This window comes from Callorhinchus milii, unplaced genomic scaffold (assembly GCF_018977255.1).
Source record: "Callorhinchus milii isolate IMCB2004 unplaced genomic scaffold, IMCB_Cmil_1.0 Scaffold39, whole genome shotgun sequence".
NCBI classification, from domain to species: Eukaryota; Metazoa; Chordata; class Chondrichthyes; order Chimaeriformes; family Callorhinchidae; genus Callorhinchus; species Callorhinchus milii.
Genome location: NW_024704780.1, coordinates 405,805 through 427,922, shown reverse-complemented (window position 1 = coordinate 427,922; position 22,118 = coordinate 405,805). Strand labels below are relative to the sequence as shown.

General features: G+C 42.5%; 1 protein-coding gene across 2 annotated transcripts in view; it reads left to right on the top strand.

Moving 5' to 3' along the window:
• Positions 1 to 22,118, top strand: part of LOC121851450 (utrophin-like) — a 118,028-nt gene that overhangs the window by 35,171 nt on the left and 60,739 nt on the right. For both annotated transcript variants that reach the window (XM_042345305.1, XM_042345304.1), the window contains exons 5-6: positions 1,634 to 1,902; positions 19,763 to 19,909. In XM_042345305.1, coding sequence (XP_042201239.1) covers positions 1,634 to 1,902; positions 19,763 to 19,909 — 416 coding nt within the window. The remainder of the gene's footprint in view (positions 1 to 1,633; positions 1,903 to 19,762; positions 19,910 to 22,118) is intronic.

The window sequence follows — 22,118 nt, the reverse complement described above, 5'->3', positions numbered from 1 at the left end:
TAATCTAACACACTGTTCCACCTAGTCTTCTCTTTAGCTTTTGCTTCAATGGATAAGCCATATCAAAGAGCTCCCTGGACCACATGCCTCGTAATAACATCTTTGCTATTGCTCTAAAAGAGTTCTGCCAACGACCTTCTAATGTGTTCATCCCTCACCGTAATCTCTAATAGTTATTTCTGAATGTTAGACTTAAGCTTTAAAAATCTTATATGTTATTTTTATTGCAGCATAGTTTTTTGAAGTCCTGAATCTATAGCCTGCAGTAACTTGCAGTGCTTTGAATTTGACACATCTCATTATTCTCATTTAATATACAGAAGGTGATTGGAATATTAACGTAGCCATTTACTCCCCTCATTAGTATTTTGAATGGTTATTGAAACATTGAACAAGGGCGGTTTGGATATAATTGGGTAAACTCTACAAGGCCTATCAGTCTCTCTGAATGGAATATCTCAGTGTAAACACCCCACAAGATAAATTGCTGAATTTGACAATGAAAGATTATGCCCATGTTTCAAATAAATAGATTAGAAATTTCATAAAGTGCCTCAAATGGAGTTCAAATTGAATTTGCAGTATTCAGGATGAAGCTGGCTGTAAGATATTGGTTCACATAATAATAATAATAATAATAAAATATACATGGCCATAGATTAGTGAGGGAGGGATAATTCGCTCCTCTCCCCCAGCTATTGCAACACATACTCTGGTAAGTTACAAATCACAATGGTTTCTGCTAGCATTAAAGAGGAGAGAGGGGAAGTGTCATTGAATGGTCAGCGTTGGCTAGCTCCAAATGAGCTGGCTGTAAATTAACATTGAGGGAGGCTTTGGAAGCCTTTGATTCCCCATTCAGCCTCATACGATCATAAAGTATGTTGCCCAAATATTGGGGAGGGGGGAAGAGGAGGGGAGGAAGAAAGGAAATGGATTTCATACTCATCTCAAACATTAAAAGCAACTTCTGCTGACAGTTAAAGTTGCTGTGTGTCAGGAATAAGCTGTAATAATATCTGGAATAGATTTTATATGTTTGTTAAATGTGTTGACCTCCAGCTCGAGTTGCACATGCTTGACTGTTCAGTACTTTGGGACATCCTCCCGACGTGAAAGGCGCTATACAAATGTAATTTGTTGTTGTTGTGTACTACAATAGACAACTGTGAATGTGAGCTCTGAGAAGCTTTTTCCCCGTGGTTTAAGTTCTGCTGTTTTCTTCAGCATGTTTGCTAATTTCAACTATGAAAGGATGGCTTATGGTATTACTACTTCTTTACAAACTGCAGACACTCAAAGACTTTTGTATTGTATCTAAATTCATGGGGAGGAAACACTGGAAATGCCATGAAATCATTTGCTACCTGATCACAGAACAGTGCTGTCAGCGACTGGGAAGAAATCTGCAGCCCACGTTCCTCAGCACAAGCATCCCTCACCAAGATGAGCTCAAATGCATCTTTAAAAAGAGCTTGCCTCCCTTAGCATCGTGCTCACCTCTGCTAGAGGAGGGTTTGCAATGGCGAGCACATGTAGCAGTGTGATATTAGGAAGAACCATCCATATTTTTTTAAACATAAAATAAATCTGTGCCCAATCTCAATCGGTTATTGTGCTTGTGTTACAATAGAGCCAACCCCAGAAGAGAGAGCCCAGCGAATTGCCAAAGCTGTGCGCAAGCAGTCAACGGAAGTCAAAGAGAATTGGGAACTGCTCAACACTCATGCCAGCAACTGGCAGAAACAGGTGGAAAAGGCACTGGAGAAACTTCAGGAACTACAAGGAGCTATGGATGACCTTGAGGCGCACATGACAAAGGCTGAGAATGCCCGCAACGATTGGGAACCTGTAGGTGACCTGCTCATCGACTCCCTGCAGGACCACATTGACAAAACCACGGTCAGTAGAATTTATTTGTTTGTGAGCACTTCTGTACAAAATAACGTCTTCTTGGCATAGGCAATATAAACATCTCTGCACTTCTGCATGTCTGTCAACACATTTTATGAAATACACTTAATCAAGATTATCATGTTATGTTAATATTAAGCAGAGTAACAACAGAGTTTTATTGCTAAGATTGTTTTTTATTGGTTTGTTGATTATGGGGATGTATTATTACCTGAGGCATTTGACTTGAGTTTAAAATTGGGACAAAAGCTTTGTTAAGTCATATTTTATATGTAATATCTTTATTTTGTAATTGGCTTCAACTAACTTTTAATCCATGTGATCAGCATTCCTATTCTAGTTTCATTCCATTTGTATCTGACATGTCTTTAATAGCGTCTACAGAATATTTTTACTGAGTCTTGTATTGATGCTGTCTATCATATGCTAGTCCACCCAAAGAGCGATGTGACCTTCTTTCTCAAGGTGTTTGAAGTCAAATTGTCAATCACCATCAACTTATCGTCCACTTTATGCCATTATTATCGACTGGAACAGAAATATTCAGGACATTGTTTTCTTTCCCATTCTCTTGTCAATGTTTCTTACTTTGTTCATCATATTCACCATAGGCTTTTCCTTGGTCAGCTGGGTTCAGACACAGACAGAAACCCAAAACTGTGTTTAAGATTATTCAACCCAAACTATAATAATAATACTTACATTTGATATTGCGCCTTTGACATTGGGAGGATGTCTCAAAGAGCTTTGCAGAATATACTATAAAATGTAGGGACCTTTTTTTCTTTTGCACACAGCAATGTCTCATAAACAGCCTTGAAACAAATTACCAATTTTATTTAGGGAATTGTTGGCCAAGAGACAGGAGAAACTCAGTTTATTTTTGAATAAAGGGATCTTTAACAACACCTGGGCAGGCAGACGGGAATTGGGTTTATTGTCTCATCCGAAGAATGGCACCTCCAACAATGTAGCACACCCCCAGCACTGCATTGGAGTGTCAGCCTAGATTATATGAGTTCCAAGATCCAACGTGGGGTTTGAGCTTCCAACTTTTTGATGCGGAGAGTGCTACCAAATGAGACAGGCTGAAATACAAACTACTGAGAGTTTATATGTGGAAATTTCTGTTTGTGTGGAATGAAGTGATCACTCGTTTAGAATGACTGTGTATTCATGTATTGCCCATAAAATGCAGTCACTCCAATTTATAGTATATCCTGTCAAGCACTTTGAAATGTACTCCTGAAGTGAAAGGCATTAAACTAAATATAAGGAATATTAATTGTAGGTGAACGCAGCAGCCAAAGTTTGTACAGCAGTGTCCCACAAACAGTTGTTAAGTGAACAACCAATTTTTAATCAGGGGAATTTTTTGCCAGCCCAACAGTTTGATTAGTGTTACAGGACCTTAAATCTCTACCTGAATAGGAGGGTGGGACCTCGGTTTAATGCATGTTGTGTTGGATGCAAGTTCTGACATACAGCTCTACCCCAACACGACATTGGATTGAGAGTCTTGACTATGAGTTCAAAGTCATGCCATGAAGCTTGAATCCACAACTTTTGACTTGTTTGCAAGAGTACTACAAACTGAGTCAAGCTAACACCGTTTGGCACAGGCTGGCAAGAGCTGAGTCTATGGAAAGCAGAATAATCTTTGGGGACTACAGGGTATGCTTTGAAGGTACTGCTGCAGTTTACCTCGCTTAAACTACAGAGCTTGCCTTTGCAAACATGTCTGTCAAGCTTCCCACTGCTTGTGGAGCTCGGACCACCCTACCTGTCAGGGCTTTGGCTTTTAGGGTTAACAGGAGCCAAGTAGAATTTGTACTTCCAGTTCTTGTTTGATTTGGAGGCTCTCGACTTTTTATGTTTGCCAGTTCATGTTTGTTAGACTCCAGGTGACTAAAACAAAAATATTCTCAGAATTTTATTGATTACTTTTATTGTACAGTAAATTATGCAGTTGCATTACAGGAAGGGTGCTATAGATATGCAAGTTGTTGGTGCTATATCTTCAAAGAAAAACAGCTTTATTCAATACAAATCCACAGAGTTGTATTTGCATCTGAGGAAAGAAAGTCAAAAGGAAAGCTGTTCTGGGTTTTTGGAGCACTGAAGAATGGATAATGTAGATGTGAGCAGGCTGTTTAACTTGGACTGGAACTGTGGAACTGAGTATGGAACTAACCCTCGAGCAAAACCTGAGATTTGCAGGAATTTGTTGCGCACCGAGTAGCCATACAGTGTTGTGAACGTGTTGGATTAACGTCAAACTAAAGCTGTTAATGCTCTGCTGATTTTAACTCTTGTAAAGAAGAGCTGTCTGAATATTTGATTAGGAATAGAGTTGAGGGTTATTAAGATAAGAAGCTTTATAGCTAAGTGACTGCTGTGAGGTGGACAATAGTTGAATATAAAGTATTTTTGGTGAGTATTTCAGAGTGTAGCTTTTTGGTGGGTGAGGAGCGATCAGGGAGTAACTGTAGAGTCGTCCTTCTCGGGCTAATTGGGTTATGTTAGAGTTGTTGAGTGGATCATACGTACTGTGCAAAAGCAGTGAGCTTCAAAGATTGTATTTTTTCACAATCTTATGCTTTATTTTAAGTCCTTATCTTTTTGTAGCTATGGATACCATGGGCTCACTTTAATTCTTTAATTTGCATGAACTTTAGGCGCAAACTACATGTGTCCTATTTCACTCCAGTAAACGATCTTCAACTCATTCCACAAGTGTAATCAGTACAAGTTTTCCCTGTTCATCCACCCCCCCGCCCACCCCACAATACTATTCTTATTGGTGAAACCTAGTAATAATAATCCTTGCATTTAATATATTGCCTTATCGAGTCGTTTAGGAGTCTCTAAGTGCTTCATAGGATTTTATTGTGAAGTGTAGTGACTGTGTATTTGTAGGCAAACACAGCAGCTAACTTGTGTACAGTAATGCCCTAGATACAACCGTGAAATGAATGACTGATTCTATCTGAGTAACTGTCTGCTGTGTTGGCCTTCGACTGTTGGATAGTTATTCGGGTTGTTGAGTTTTGAGCGTTGAATCGTGCAAAGGCATCTAGGACCTGCCTCTTCCTCCCCATCACCTGTTCCTCATGTTATTTCCATTTTAAATTTATTTTCAAACTTCCCAGCAAGTTTCTTTTTAGAAAAATAACCCATTCTCGGTACTAAAGGTTCATTCTGTTCTGATGATGCAGCAAAATGCTGAAACTGCTTCATCCTTTCCACTTCTTGAAAATCTAAAATTTAATTCCAAATTCGCTCAAGCTGCTAATAAAAGACGCATTGCTTTACGCTTTACTTTCACTGTCTGTGTACTTGCCTTTCATCATCCGCAAGCTTTGGCCTGTCAGTGGAAGGAGTACTCACTTTACAGCACGTACAGTCTGCTTTGGTCTTCAAACTCTAATTGGTCTCTGCCCAGCTATCTCCTACTTACATCCAGTCTGATGCTTTATAATAAGTGAGAGACAAATCACTTTTTTCCAAATCTGTAATTTTTAGATAGATTTTGTTGTTAAGTGTTCAAATGGTTGGACTGAGAAGGTCCTTTGTGCCTGTGAACAGTTTTAAACTGAACATCGTGTTTTCACATCACTGCCTTTGAAACGTATTCGGCAGCCATCCTAGAAAATGTCCACTTCTCCCCTTTTTCACAGGTTTCCGATAAGGACTTGTGTTATCAAAAGGCAGCTAGTATTTTGTTTGGGAAATGTGTGGTTGTGCGATTTTTGACTGAAAGTCGATTAAGAGAACTGCTGAAGCATTTGACAGCTGTCTGATGTTGTCTGACCGAGAAGTGCTCTCCTCTTTTTGGCTTTATCAAGGATTGTACAGCTCAAATTACACATTGTTACAAATACAGTGAAGGGAAAGAAGGAAAATATACCGGGGCAGGGAAAGAAACAAGTGGCAAAATAATAATTGTTTTTTTCAAAACTTAAGAAATTATTTATTTGCATTAATAAAATCCAAAGAAAGCTCAAGTCAAGTTGTCAACCAATACGTTTGGGATTTCCAAAATTCGTGTTTTTTTAAATTGCTTTTGGGATTACATTTCAAATGTTGTTTGTAACTTTTTGTGTTGCTTTGGGTGACGCAAGGGGAGGGGGAAACTCAAAATCACTTCAGGGTTCGTGAAGCCGTGTCCTTGGCTTTCACCTTCACTGTGATTGAAATTTATGTTAGTTCCTAAATGTAGTTGCTGCTGTTACACTTGTCCTGTTGTTCGGTTGCAAATCTAACTAACCCTGCTTTACAAGGATTTAATGCTTCTGATGTGCATCTATCACTGCTTACACTTAATTCCTCTTGATATGGGATTTATACTTGTAAACGCTTTAGTGATCCTTTGATCAGGAAAAGCTGAAAGTGACTCCCTGATTGTTCACTTGATAAAGCTGCAATGTACTATGGACCCAAGTCATTACAAACCACATGGTATCGGAGTGTATCCCTGGTCTGCACAGAGCTTTCTGATCTCAGTCAGGGCAGTCCTTTGACACTATAAGTAGTCTCTGATCCTCTTGGTTTAAGATGGGAAAATTCAGCTTTAACCAGGACCTGGGACCCCTACTGATCAAATAATAGTACAATATGTGCCTGTATGGACATCACGTGAGGGTGGGGTGGGGTTTTGCCCATCGGATCTCATTGTTCCGGAATATCAACCTTAAACAGTCTTCCCAATGCAGCAACAAACTTAAACAACTCCAGTATTCTGGCCTTTTCTTCTGTGTAAGTCGTTCCAGCTGTTGACAGCCTTTTGTTTCAAGAAATACTTCCTGGTGTCAATCCTAAACTTGCCCTTCACAACCCTTAACCTGTTCCTACTTGTCCTCCTTTCAATCCATTTTTTAAAAATATGTAGTATGTGTTCTATATTAAAGTGCCTAAATGCAATCTTGCACCTTTCTGTGATCCTATAATTCCACAGGTCAGTCTTCCCTATACTTTTTATACCTTGTCATTTTCACATTTATTCTTTCACAATGGCTGACAAACCCACTGTGTTTGAAAGCAAATTATTCTCAACGATACAATACTGGAACTTAATTTAAACACACATGTATTCTAGGGTCAGGTTATTTGTTCTACGAATTATTGGTTGGCTTCCATTACTAACTGGCAAACCACAGATGGCAAGACAGGTCCTCACTTTTAACCTGGAACACAAGAGCTTCTGCAGCTGCCTCTCAGTGCTCTGTGTTCATCCATGGTTGCAGCGCCAAGTCAGAAGATGTGAGTTCAAGCCCCATATCGGTTACTCATGGCATGACGTATTAAATGTAACTAATTGAATCTGCTTGTGACATCTAGTGACTGAACATTAACACTGTGCCATTTATTTATTTACAATTAATTCTACTGTCCAGTTTGGGGGGGCATTCTGGTCAGCTGAGTGTCTGACATGTACAGAAATCCATCAAATCTCTCCCTGGAGGGACGCACCCATCTTACCTAACTTCGGGGAGTTTTGGGTGCAGTTTGGGAAGAGCCAAGGCTTGGGCACTCCAGAGTGTGTTAGGGGTACTGCTGGAGCTGTAACCAGCTAAAATTGCATAGCTTGTCATTGAGAGCAGTGTCTAACAAGCTTTCCGCTTCCAGTGATTGTTCTGCCCCTCCAAATCCTGCTCATGAGCCAGGCTGCCTGGTCTGTCGTCAGCAGTACTGTGCACCAGTGTAGCTCAGGAACCAGGTAACCAAGAACACCACCACAGAAGATTGACTCATTCTGATATTCCCCATCCCTCAGAGGATAGAGTTCAAAATTCTCATCCTCGCCTTCAAGGCCCTCCACGGCCTTGCCCCTTCCTACCTTAGTGACCTGCTAACCCCTTATCAACAAATTCGCTCTCTCCACTCAGCAGGCCCCGGTCAGCTCCACGTCCCCTGCCTGGCCCGCCCCATCATTGGCAGTCGGGCCTTCAACCTCTCCGCCCCCACACTTTGTAACTTCATCCCACATTCCCTTCGCCTCTCTCCCTCCCTTGCCTCCCTCAAGGCATGTCTCGAGACCCTCCTCTTCGATTGTGCCTTCGGCCACCCTCCTACCTTCCCTGACCTCCAACTTCCCTTACCCTAATCTGCCCCCTTCTCCTCCCTACTTGGATCCAAATCTCTGACTGTCCAGCGCCTTGGAACGTTTTCCCAACGGAAAGGCGCTATACAAAAGTAATTTTGTAATGTATTCCATTGCCTACCACATCACCTTAGCACCAGCTCAGCCCAAGGAGAGCCATCCACCACCCCAGGAGGATAGTCCATTTTAGATTTTCTGCATAATGCAAGGTGCACACTGGGTGGTTGGATACATGTCGACCTATAATGCTGCATTCAGATAGATGATCTTTGTTCACAAACATTTGTTTTTAATAAATAAATTCTGCAGATTTATGTTGTGCACTGATGTATCTCTTGGTTCAACCTTGCACAGATTGCTTGTTGAACTCAATGGGTTTTGCTCATCTTTACCTTATGTTCTTGCATGTTAATTGACAAATACATTGATTTGAATGGAACATATTGGTTTCTCACAGTGCCAATTCATTCCCTTGCCAGGAGATCATCTCTTGTGTCACAAGCATTTATCTGCAGAGAAGATAGCATCGCTAACCTAATGGAAAAAGACATACCTAGGCATTTATCAAACAGCCCTCACTCTTAATACTATGGTTTACACTTTATAAATGCACTTTCAGGCATATTCCTTTGGTCGGTATTAATGAAAACTTAGTTGTCAGCTTGGCTCAGTTGGTAGTACTCTCACCCGTGGTTCAGTGGATCATAGGTTCAATCCCCACCTTGAGATTTCAGCTTATTCGGTGCTGCACGTAAACACGTGCATTTTTATTGCTGTTTATCATGATGAAAGGTCTCTATGCAATTCGTAAGTAATTGCTATTTTAGTGATGATGTATTTTTTTAAGCAAAATGGCTTGCTTTATAAATTTCTGAATCTAGTGTGCGCTCTCCTGTGCATGAGTACTCTGCACCAGTCAATTCCACTATGTGTTTTTGTAATTTAGTAATGTATCATTATGGTAAAATATTTTGAAATTGTGCCAAATTTCATTTTAGAGCCAGCCTTTACGTGTACTTTGCTTTTAAGAATTAACATTGACTTGTTTAGTATTCACTTCAGCAGCAATTCCTATTGAGTCATAGGCAAGCATGCTAAATATCTGACAATGCTTTGGAATAAGGTATTGGAAATTGCTCTGGATAAAGGAACCAGGATTAAATAATTAACAGAAGAAGTTGACCCCTTTGTTTCATCATTTGGAATAAGATGCTTGTGATGCAACAGCGATATTCGTGCTTATATCCACACTCTCAACCCATTTAGAAGTCTTGTAGCATAGTGTTTAATGGGCTTGCCTCCAAACAGGAAGACTCGGGTTCGATTTCCTCGTGGGGCAAAAGATTAGGCAAGTTTCTTTATTCCACCCACCTCTTTACCGAGCAGTAAATAGGAACCGGGTTGTTAGTCGATTGGCGGATCGCTTTCCGGCCTTAATAATCCCTCCCCGCCCCTCCCCCCCCAAAAAAAAAATTGGTCACTCAATCCAAGACTGTTTGTGGGACATTGCTGTGAGCAATTGACTGCCGCATTTTTTGTCGACAAAATACAATCAAACCACTTTGTAGAACTGTATATTCTGTGCAGTGCTTTGAGACATCTCAACAACAAATAAGGTGCTAATCAAATGCAAGGATGATTCTTATTACTTAAAGTACTATTTGGAAAAACACATTCCCCCAGCCCCCATCCCCTGGCTTCTGCTCCTCCTACACCATCCATACTCCCCAGCTATCGCCCCATCTCCAACCCCTCGTTCCTCTCCACGGCCCTAGAATGAATCGTCGAGTCCCAGCTTCGCTCTTTCCTCTCCGCCCATTCCCTCTCTGAACCCCTCCAATCATGTTTCCGCGCTGCCCACAGCACAGGTACAAAAACAGCCCTGGTCAAAGTCACTAATGACATCCTGAACATCTGCGACCAGGGCTCTCTCTGCCTCCTTGTCCTCCTTGACCTCTCTGCTGCCTTTGACAATGTCGACCACTGTATCCTCCTACACCATCTCTCCTCTCAGCTCAGTCTTCGCGGACCTGCCCTTGTCTGGTTTAAATTCTACTTATCCCACCGTCTCCACTTTGTCGCCACGAACGGTTTCTCCTCCAGCCTCCACACTGTCACGTGTGGCTTCTCTCAGGGCTCTGTTCTTGGCCCTCTCCTTTTCAATATCTATGTGCACCCCCTTGGTGACATAATCCGCAGACATGGGTCAACGCCAAGGGTGGGGCCTGCTTCAAGTCCCCCGCCTCGCTCGCCCCACCATTGGCACAGGGGCCTTCAGCCACTCGGCCCCCACCTTCTGAAACTCCATCCCACAGTCACTCCGCCTCACCACCTCCCGTGCCTCCTTCAAGAACCGTCTCAAGACCGTTTTCTTCGACCGTGCCTTCAATCACCCTCCTTCCCCCACTGCCCTCCACCCTCCCCGACCCCCAGCTCAGGTCCGAAATACTGATTGTCCAGCGCTTTGGGACGACCTCCGACGTGAAAGGCGCTTTACAAATGTAATTTTGTTGTCGTTATTGCTCAAACCCACTCAGGTTTGTTGCTTGCTGAACTGATACATCATTTTCCCAATTAATGCACTGAAAATATTTGGCCCCACCAATTTGTTAGGCCAGTGCCCCCCACAGCTCAAACTCCACAAGTAATGCTAATGATTGCTCTAACACTGGGTGGTCAGGGAATTGGGTACATGATACCTCATGACACAGAATCACTGTAATGAGGAGGAACAAATTAATTATCTGCAGCTCTAAACAGTTGTTAAATTCCTCTGGTTCTGCGGGGATCATCTTGATAGGCAATGTTCAGACAACACAACAGTGATTTTGTACCTGAACAAACTTGGTGACATTTGTAGAGGATCGACCAGGCAAAATGAACTGAAGTGACTAAGCTGCCTTTGAATTGGAAATCAAAATCATGTTGTTTACTACTTTATGTTTTTCGATGGTCTGACCCAGTTAAGGTTCTGAAAGTGACCAATAACATTTTGTCCATTTGTGACCAGGGCTCCCTCTGTCTCCTCGTCCTCCTTCACCTCTCTGCTGCCTTTGACACTGTTGTCCATTCCATCCTCCTCCGCTGCCTCTTCTCTCACCTTCGTGGTTGTGTCCTTGACTGGTTCAAATCTTAACTTTCACACCGTCTCCATGAACGGCTTGTCCTCCAGCCCCTGTACCACCTCGTGCAGCATTCCTCAGAGTTCTGCCCTTGGTCCTCTCTTCAACATGTACATGCTCCCTTTTGGTGACATCATTCGCAGACATTGGGCCAACTTCCACGTGTATGTGAATGACACCCAACTCTTATCTCTACCTCCACTGACTGCAGGACCACTACTGTCCAGACGGAATGTCTGTGAGACATCACAGGACTAGCCCTGCACCCTGTGGATTAGCCCTGCATTATCTTTGAGCCTTCCCCGTAGCATTAATTACGGCCAAATTATGCTCTATTCACTTTGTTTGCTGGTGCTTGCTGATTTTAATCTTGCGTTTTATAGCTCCTCATAATGTTGAAACATTGAAGAGCTTCGTCGATAATCACTGTTAAGTGTAATGATTGTTTTGTATCATATTTTGCTGTCTTCAGGGAACCTGTTCTATAAAAAATAGGTTCCTTAACTATAGAAGGTGGTGCACAGGCATCGTGTGATGGACGATGATATTGGCAAAATCTCTGATATTGGCATTTTTACATTTTAACCACTGGTTTGTCATCCATCAGTTGGACAAAATCAACAACTGAGTTCAACTTAGAAACTTAACCTCTAACCTGAACAGAATCAATATAAAGCATGATTCAACTGCCTAGTATAGTTGGGTGCACTCTGGCCTCTGATTCAGAAGGTTGTGGGTTCAAGACCCAGGACTTTGAACTCACAGTTATGCTAACACTCCAATATGGTGTTAGGGATGCAATACATTGTCAGAAATGTCGTCCTTTGGATAAAATGTTAAACCGAAGCCTCGTCTGCCTATTCAGGTGGATGATAAAGATCCCATGGCACTATTAGAAAAGAAGAAAATTTCACCCAGTGTCCTGGCCAACAATATGCTAGATTAAATTAGTCACTCATTTCACAGTTATCTGTGGGATGTTGCTGTGAACAATTTGGTTGCCATGTTAATGTACAAATATGCAGGCTTTACACTACACAGTAATATCTGTGAAGTGTTTTGTGACATCTCAACGACATAAGGTGTTACATCAAATGCAAGTATTATAATTTATAATTGTTATTATAACACCCAAAACATTTTAAACTCAATTTGTTCACTGCTGATTACTAAATATTTACACACTGTATAACCAGTATTTTTCATGGCCCATTAAATTTTGCGGATTTTCGTTCCAATATTTTTGCACGGAGTGAAATGGGACCCAAAAAGTATTTTAATTTCAACTTTAACAAAACAGGAGAGGGAAGCAAGATTGCGTGGATTGTGCAGAAACAAAGGGATGTCAGCTGGAAGTATCTCCTGATGTGTTTTTTAAAAAAAAGTGTGCTGAATATAATGGTCCTTATCTCAAGGACACCACTTGCCCTATCCCCTTACTCCACTGGCTCTTTCCCCTCCTTTGAGCACCTCACCCTCTCCCACCCCTCATTCCTCTCCCTTAAAATCCTCCTCCTCTACCGGCCCCCTAAAACCTCTCCCACCTTCATCTCTGATATTTCAACACTCCTCACATCTCTTTGCCTCTGCTCTGATCGCCTCATCATCCTGGGCGACTTTAATCTGCACTTCACCCCTTCCTGCTCCATCTCCTCAGACTTCTCTTCCCTGCTCTCCTCACTCAACCTCTCCTTACACATAAACTCCCCCACTCACAGTCACGGCCACCCACTCGATTTGGTGATCACCCGGGGCCTCAGTGTCTCGGATGTCACTATTACCGACAAGGCCATCTCTGACCACCACTTCATCTCCTTCACCACCTCCACCCCCCTCCCCACCTCCACCAGACCCACCACCATCTTCTACCGCCCTTGGAAGAAGTTACCCCCACAATCCCTAACCGATGCCTTGGAGTCCTCTGAACTCCTCTCCCTCTGGCCTTCAACCCTCACCGACCCCTCTTCTCCTCTCTCCCTCCTCCACAATACCCTCTCCTCCACACTCGATACTCTTTCCCCCATCACTTCCCGCACTGTCTCCTACCCCCGCTCCTCCCCCTGGTACACCACCCACCTCCGCTCACTGAAAAGCCAGGTGCGGGCTGCTGAACGCACCTGTGTCAAATCTGGCCTAACGGTCCACCGACAAATCTGGCTGGACCTCCTCAAAATTTACCGCTCCACTCTAGCATCGGCCAAGTCGTCCTTCTACTCCAGGATAATAATAATCCTTGCATTTGATATAGCGCTTTTCACGTCGGGAGGACATCCCAAAGCGCTTCACAGAACACACTGTAAAGTGAATTGACTGTATATTTGTGGGCGAACGCGGCAGCCAATTGCGCACAGCAATGTCCCACAAACAGTCTTAGATTGAAAATGACCAATGTATTATTGTTTTTGTTTTGGAGGGATTATTATTAGGCGTGTGGAGTAAGGAAACTTGCCCAAGGTTTCTCCCTGCCTGGAATTGAACTCAGGTCTCTCGCTTGCAAAGCGAGTGCTCTAACCACTGAGCCACAGGACTCCAAGGATAATCCTGGAAGCGAAGAACAACCCCAGGCTACTGTTTTCCACCACAACCCGACTCCTCCGTCCCCCCCGCCACCCCGCGCAGGTCATCTCCTCCGACCTTCACTGCGAGGAGATGCTGGATTTCCTTGAATCCAAGATCAAGGGAATTTGCTCCGCGGTCACTTCCCCTCCAACATCCACCAACCCCCACCCCTCACTCCCACACTCCGACTGCTACCCATCCTCCCCTACTCACTTTTGTACCCGTTTCCCCACCCTCTGTCACCAAACTCATCCTATCCCTGAAACCAACCACCTGCTCCCTTGACCCCATCCCCACTCCACTCCTTATCTCCCAGCTCCACTTTCTTGCCCCACATATCACCGACATCGTCAACCTGTCCCTCTCCTCTGGCTTTGTCCCCATTCCCTTAAAAACTGCCACCATCACTCCCACCCTGAAAAAACCCTCCCTTGATGCGTCGCAGCTGTCAAGCTACCGGCCCATCTCCAACCTCCCCTTTCTCTCCAAGGTCCTGGAAAGAGTTGTCGCCTCCCAACTGCGCTCTTTCCTTTCCACCCATTCACTCTTCGAACCCCTTCAGTCAGGTTTCCGTGCTGCCCTGGTCAAGGTCACCAATGATATCCTGACCATCTGTGACCAGGGCTCCCTCTGCCTCCTCGTCCTCCTCGACCTATCGGCAGCATTCGATACGGTCGACCACGCTATCCTACTCCACCGCTTGTCCTCCCCCCTCAACCTTCAAGGCACTGTCCTTGAGTGGTTTAGGTCGTACCTTTCTCACCGTCTTCACTTTGTCTCCACAAATGGCTTCTCCTCCACCCCCCGCACTGTCTCATGTGGTGTCCCTCAGGGCTCTGTCCTCGGTCCCCTCCTCTTCACCCTCTACATGCTCCCCCTGGTGACATCATCCGCAGACATGGAGTTAACTTCCACATGTATGAGGATGACACCCAACTCTACCTTTCCTCCTCTACTCTCAACTCCACGACCACCGATGTCCTGACAGCCTGCCTGTCCGACATCGAGTCCTGGACGAGAGACAATTTTCTTCAGCTCAACGTGCGAAAAACCGAGGCCCTCCTGATTGGCTCACGTCAGCGCCTCCGCACCTCAGGCGCCGACACCATCAGCATCCAAGGCTGCACTCTCCACCTCTCAAAGCCATCAGGAACCTCGGCGTTTTGTTCGACCCTGAGCTGTCCTTTCTCCCTCACATCCGCACCACAACTGGCACCGCCTTCCATCACCTCCGGAACATCGCCAGACTACGGCACTACCTCACCCCTCACGCTGCTGAAACCCTGGTTCACGCCTTTGTCACCTCAAGGCTGGACTATGGGAACTCTCTCCTCGCCGGCCTTCCCGCCACCTCCCTCCACAAGCTGCAGGTCATTCAGAACTCTGCAGCTCGTGTAGTGTCCCGCACCAGGCTTCGCGACCACATCACTCCCACCCTCACTCACCTCCACTGGCTCCCCATCCCCCAGAGAATTGATTTCAAGATCCTCATCCTCACCTATAAGGCCATCCACGGCCTTGCTCCCTCCTACCTCTCTGACCTACTGTCCCCCTACCTACCTGCCCGTACCCTCCGTTCCTCGGCTCCGGTCTGCTCCACGTCCCCCGCCCCAATCGCCCTACCATCGGTGGTCGGGCTCTCAGCCCCAAGGCTCTGGAACTCTATCCCCCAGTGCCTTCGCCGCTTCCTCCCTTTCCTCCTTCAAGGCCGGTCTCAAAACCTTTCTCTTTGACCGTGCCTTCAGCTCCCCTCTCGACTCTCTTCCCCCTCCTCGCTCCCTCCCTTCCCTCCCCTCACCCTGACCATTTCCCCCCTCCTCGCTCCCTCCCTTCCCTCCCCTCACCCTGACCATTTCCCCCCTGCTCGGGTCCTGACCCAACTGTGCAGCGCCTTGGGACGTCCTCCCGACGTGAAAGGCGCTTTATAAATGGAATCTTGTTGTTGTTGTTGGTTCTGCAGTATTTATTTTTCTCATCAGTTTTTTCATGAATTATTAATTTAGGACAAACAGCTTAGGCAAGAACAGTGCGAAATTAATTACAATTGCTTAATTACATTAAGAGCTTTGGCTATGCACCCATAACACAATACTGTTTACTTGTTTCTTGGATCCTCCGTACACTGTAAGGAATTGTATTTGCAAGAGGCTCTTCCACCTAATTTGCAGGCTGTATTATGAGATGACAGAGGAAACTCGAAATAATGTATTTACTTATTTTAATAATGATATTGATTATATAATGAAATAAAATAAGTTATTTAACATTGGAGTCTAAATGGCAGTATTTCTTAATAAGATGCAGTTACTGTTAGATATTACCTCTGGCCAAACAATGTGAAGCTGTCCAGTCAGAGCTCTCAATGTCAAGTGATATGGTTTTAACTAGTTAAACTCCAGTAGCACCCCCAACACACACAAGGCTTGGCACCTGCCAACCTACAGCTAATACTCTCAGGTATTAGGTAAGCAGGATGCAAGCCTCCAATTACTTCCACTTACTGGAATGAATTCCCATATGCATGAATTAGATTCCTTATTAAGGAATGCAATTAAGTTAGACCTCTCCAGTGTTAATTCCCCCTTTTTAAAAGTAACCTAGATTCCACTGATTGTACTGTATTCCTTACCTTAATGTAAGTCTTTCTTTAGTGGATACAATTGATAGAGACAACTGACAAATGTCTCGGAGCACGACTGATTTCTATTTTGCGATTTAGAAATAGGATTATTAGAATTAATTGCTTATCTGTTACAGCATATGTGTAATGCTATTATCAACTACTGTTTTGTACTTGTTTAATAAGAATTAGAATTATAATCATGCATTGGTTGTATAGTTTTTTGCATGTGTTTATCACAGAATGCATATTAACTAAATAAACTAAAGACACATCGGTGTCACAGAGCAGTGAATAATTAAAGTAATATAATTTGCACGGTAAATAAGGATTAATGATTAGATCCCAAATAAATGACATCATTAATCTCTTTTCAGGTGAAAATTTCCCATGTGCTAGCTTTTTCCACCCTAAAAGGGAGAAATTTCACCTTTGTCTAGGTTTCACTTTACCTGGGTCCAGATTTACTCTATTTTCTTGGTATTTCAGAGTGTCCAGAATTTGACAAATTGTTGAATTCAGTCTGAACTTTGAGGCTGTTTTTCTGTACTAGTTTTTAGGAGAAGTGAACCAGCCTCAAAATAAGTAAAGAATTTGTCAAATTCGGGATCTTCTGAAATGCTAAGAAAATGATTAAATCTAGACCCAGGTGGACATCCGCTATGTTGTTTGATTCAAAAAGACATTTAATTTATAAGATATGATGTGGCTTGACTTAAAAGTTAACGTGCTCTTTGCACTATTATCATCTTCACATTACTCACAAATATAATCTATACCCAATGAGCAATGCCCTTACTGACAACACTCAATTTGAGGCCTTTGCAGAAGATGTACTAGTTAGCTTGGAGATATCCCTTATCGCACTTGTACATTAACTTCCAGTATGATTTCATTACAATTTAATGGATTTTATTCAATTTAACAGCTAGTGAGGTTGACCATTTTCAGCTCTTGGGATTTATGATGAGGATGTAGGAAATGAAGATGTCGGGGCAAAGAAGAATGGGAGCAAGAGAGAGTGCTTTAAAGTATGGGGTCAGAGATAAGAGGTGGAGTGGAACACAGCCTCTGACACATTTTAACCGCTCGTCTCTAGGATAAGGCGGTGCGCAGTCTCCTATCAACCTTGTAAAGATGGATGTTTGGACACATGTCTGGCTGATTAATAACCAACATCTGGTGGGGAGATGGAGGAGGAGAGCTGTGGAACATTCATTAGTCAGCTTACTGTCCTTTCACCTCTGGGACCTGGGTTTGAATCCAGCCTATATTGATAGGATGACAATCTTCTCTGTGACAGCTGTTGTAAGAATCCTCCTAGAAATCTGCTGCCTCAACCCTGTGCCAAGTTGGCTTATGACCATAACTGTGCAATGGTCCCATCACACTCATAGAATGTGAAGATGGTGATGTAGAAAGTGGAATGAATCACACTGTTGCGTAGGGGAGAAGGATAGGTTAATTCTCTACAATACAATTTACATTTATATTTCATCTTTCATGTCGAGAGGACATCCCAAAATGCTTGACATTTCTGGCTTGGCACCAGAGCTGAGGGGGGTGCAGAGGAGAAAGATGACCGAAGGCATGGTCAAACAGGTCTGAGGGATTAAGTACATTACGGGAATCGAGTGAACTGCTGTTCACACACACTTTACCTTGGCGCTTGAAATAGGAAGATAGTCCATTCTCCAAAAAGTACATTGTTCACATTAACGGTAATTTATGTAAATTAAAAATGAAAGACTAAATGTCCTGCTCAAAGTATGTGAATTCAGGCCTCAAATATATATTTTGTATATACACAGTAAAACTCGCATAAGTCTTATCTTTATAGATCATATAATTGCCTAAGTCGTACATCCACTCGAATTCCATTCAGGTTCCTGTCAAAACAACCTAGAATTCTTTGCACTAGTTGTATTTATCATCTCCTAACTCGTAACGCCGTTCTCCTACCTTCCATTACTCCCACACTTACTGATCATTGAATTGCGGGAAATGTAGTCTTGACCCGTCACAGCAGGTGCACTTACTGGTTGCCTTGAATTATGCATCTGCAGTGTAGATTATTGATTAAATCAGATTTTCTATGACCTATACAGTTTGCATGGAACTTCGACTTTGCGTAAGTTATTATTACGGTGATTCCAAATTAATCTAAAGAAATTGTAGTTTCAAGTCTATGGCATAATGGGCTTTTTCATGAAATGTGACCATAACTGTACAATGTCCAATCCCACTCAGAAGCTGTAACGACAGTCATGTAGGGAATGGAAAGATTCACACCAATATATAAGTGTGGGTGGGGTGTGGGGCACAGACAGACCCCTTTCTGAAGGATTAAGTACATTACTGGAGTGGAATCAAGCGAACTTTATCCTGTACTTTGCCCACATTTGACTCAACAAAACTCATTTGTGCAACAGCACTTGTGTAGCCCTCATTAAACCTAAAATAGCATAGACAGGGGAATGAAGTGCAGGGGATGGGAGTCAGGCACAGGGGAGTGCAGGTTTGGTTGAAGCACAAAGAATACAAGCACAAATCCTGTATCTCCTGTTTAGCTTATTTGAACATAAACTTTCTAGATGTTCATTGAATCTAATTTACGATTCTCTGGAGTACAGGGTTTACCCATTGGCTATTGGAAGCTATTCAAACAGAAAGGTAGAGCATTTGGGTGCTCAAATGCTCAACATCTCTCGCCGCAAGCCTTTTGTAAACCTTGTTGGCTGAACATAGCAAACAGTTAGATTCTTAGCCCAAAGGCACTAAATAATCGTCTGTCTTAAAATCTGGCCCCACAACTATCTTGCACTTTTACTTTCCCAATCCTTTGTGTTTTTACCCCCCCCCCTACCCCTGCATCATGTTCTTTGTGCTTCAGCCAAACCTGCACTCCCCTGTGCCTGACTCCCTTCCCCCGCATTTCAATGCCTTGTCTATGCTATTTTAGGTTTAATGAGGGCTGACTACACAAGTACTGATGCATAAATGAGCTTTGTTGAGTATTCTTGTGCAGATCATCCTCCAGGGCCATCAGCATTCTCCTGACCAAATATTGTTTCTATTTGAAAGTGCGGTTTTAGGAAGATTTCAAAGGTGCCTCTTCAGTTAGAAATTCCCTGTAGCCCTATTGAGAGTTCACTGCTCGCCCCATTTTATTTCCTATTTGCTGTGTTTGCTTATTTCAGTGGTTTATGCTGGCTCTAGCCAGTATTTATATATTAAAAGTATGAAAATTGCCTAAGAGTTGAGGGTTGTACAATATTAAAACCTCTATTGATTCTCATATCTTGGTTTTTATGTTTTATACTTCAAACTGAGTTGTGGTTTATACCTTAACTGAATAATAATTTAAACTTTAAAGCCGTTACTTTTAAGATTGTTCTTAGATAAGGACACTTCTCAGATTTTTTTTTGCATGCTCTCCGTTAGGCTTTTAAAGAGGAAATTGCCCCATTGAAGCAAGAAGTCAAAATAGTAAATGACCTGGCTAGTCAGTTGTCTCCACTTGATGTCCCTTTATCTCCAAAGACCTCTCATCAGCTTGACGACCTAAATATGCGTTGGAAACTTATACAGGTAAGTGTGGAAAAACAGCTCATTTTCTGAGGGGATCGACCTGCACTAATTTACATTATCACCAGGAAATTAAGGCCACACTGTCTTGTGGTTATAAATAAGTTATTCTGCTTCCCAAGCAGAAGCTTCAGAATGAACCTTTTTAGAATAAATTCCATGGTTCATCCATTGCGAATATATCTCAAGTTATACATCCAGTATAACCAATGGGACATTGCTGTGCACAAAATTGGCCCCACATTCGCCCAAGAAACACATAATCACTCCACTTTACAGTATAAGCGCTTTGAAATGTTCTCCCGATGTCTCCCGATATAACAAATGTAAGAATTATTGTTAGGCTTCCTAAGTACCCAGGTTACATAGCTCGGTAACCAATACTTCAGTCTCTACCCCAGAGCTTCTCCCAATAATGGAGTCAAAGCTGGGGACCAAAAAAGCACAATTGGGTGAAGGTAAAAATGGCATCATGAAGTTGCCACACGCAGGGAATACTGTACCTTTGCAACAAAGTTGCTGGGGAATGACGTGTTAATGTGCCAACTTTAGCTCCAGTTACCACAACTCATTTTTGGATATGGATTTGGAATTTTATATAAAAAAACTTTTTTGTGTATTGTTTGATATCATTATCAAATGCATGTATGATTATTATTATTAATATTATTATTATTATCATTACTTAAGGCAGACCACAAAGAATTTCAAAAAGAAACAAAGACAGATGGAAAATACTATAAATTGTGCCAGTGAATTCAATTCCTCACATTGGCAAAGATTGTATTATTCATTGAGCGTTCCTGCATCCTGAGCGTTCCTGAGTTTCTTACATCCTCAAATTATAAAGTGTTATATTAGTATCAGCACTTAGATGGTACTGTACATTTTGTTCCAATGAGTGGTTCTTTCTCAATGAGCTGATTGTTAGGTTGTTGCTCGCCAGTCCATTTAAAAACCTGGTTGGATTCACAGTAAAAAAAATCAATTGTCAGTGGATCAGGCAAAACTATTCTTGCCAGCTGAACTCTTATGTTTTACAATACTGCAGCCTTATAGACTTTCTGATTAATGCTGATTCTTGTATAGTCATTATTTTACATGTAGTTGTATAGTTTGGCTACTTAGCAGTGCCTCTTCAGCCAACGATCTCAAACCATTGCTTTTGCATCCAGATCTGAGGTTGTGGTGCTTCATAACACATGCCGCATAACGCATGGGCATTGTACAGGCATCATCCTATAAGGCTATTCGTGATATGTATCTGCAGTCACTTATGGCCTTTTTTTTATAAATATGCCAGCTAATGCCCCCTCGGCTTGCTTGGTCAAGGCTGTCCTTTCCAGGATAAGAGTTAGTCACTGATAGAATTGCCAGAGAAAATCAACTGTCTTCACTAATGGATCCAAAAACCATTTTAGTCGGAGATGGATGCCTTTTAAGCAATCTTAAATTCTATTTATGTTAAGCAATTGTATAGATTAAGTAAAAAAGCACTCTGTTCATATTCAGCTCTGCCCAAACCTCATTTATGCCACAGACAGTATTAATATACTCTATTTGAACTAAGCTATCATATGGGTTTGTTTTAGATTAAATTGCACCAGACTTTAAACCCAGCCTCTGAAATGTGGGCATTTTCCCTACAAATTCATATCAGAGCAAATCACCCCATTGAGATTACAGTCTGTTTTGCAGTACATTTATAAGAAAAAAAAGTATGAGGTATGATAAACAGGACTTTTGAGCTGAAAAACTAATTCAGGGGAACAGTTAGTGAAATGGTTAAATTGGGCTTCACAATGTAACCGGGCTTATGAGTATTCAAGGTTTAAATTCCTTTAATGTCTGTAAACACAGCTTCAAAAGATGTTAAGATGAAAATTTATTATGAGAGGTTTACAATAATAATCACTCATTTCTGACCATTTCACTCATTCATTAGATAGAATTGGGAGCTTGCTATGTGTGTTATGTCCTGGTCCACTGTTTCCTTAAGTGCCTGCACCTGCCCCTTGTAAGAATATATATTGTAACATTCTTTGTCACTCACTCCTGCACTTTATGTACCTTGCGTAAAACCACTCCTTTTCAGTCACATCTCACTTGCCATTAATAGTGATGTGTTGTGCGAGTTATCTGTTCGTGTGAATGAAGAGGTGCAGGTATATTGGTATTTACATTCCATCAAGTGTGCACACTGGTGGCAGAC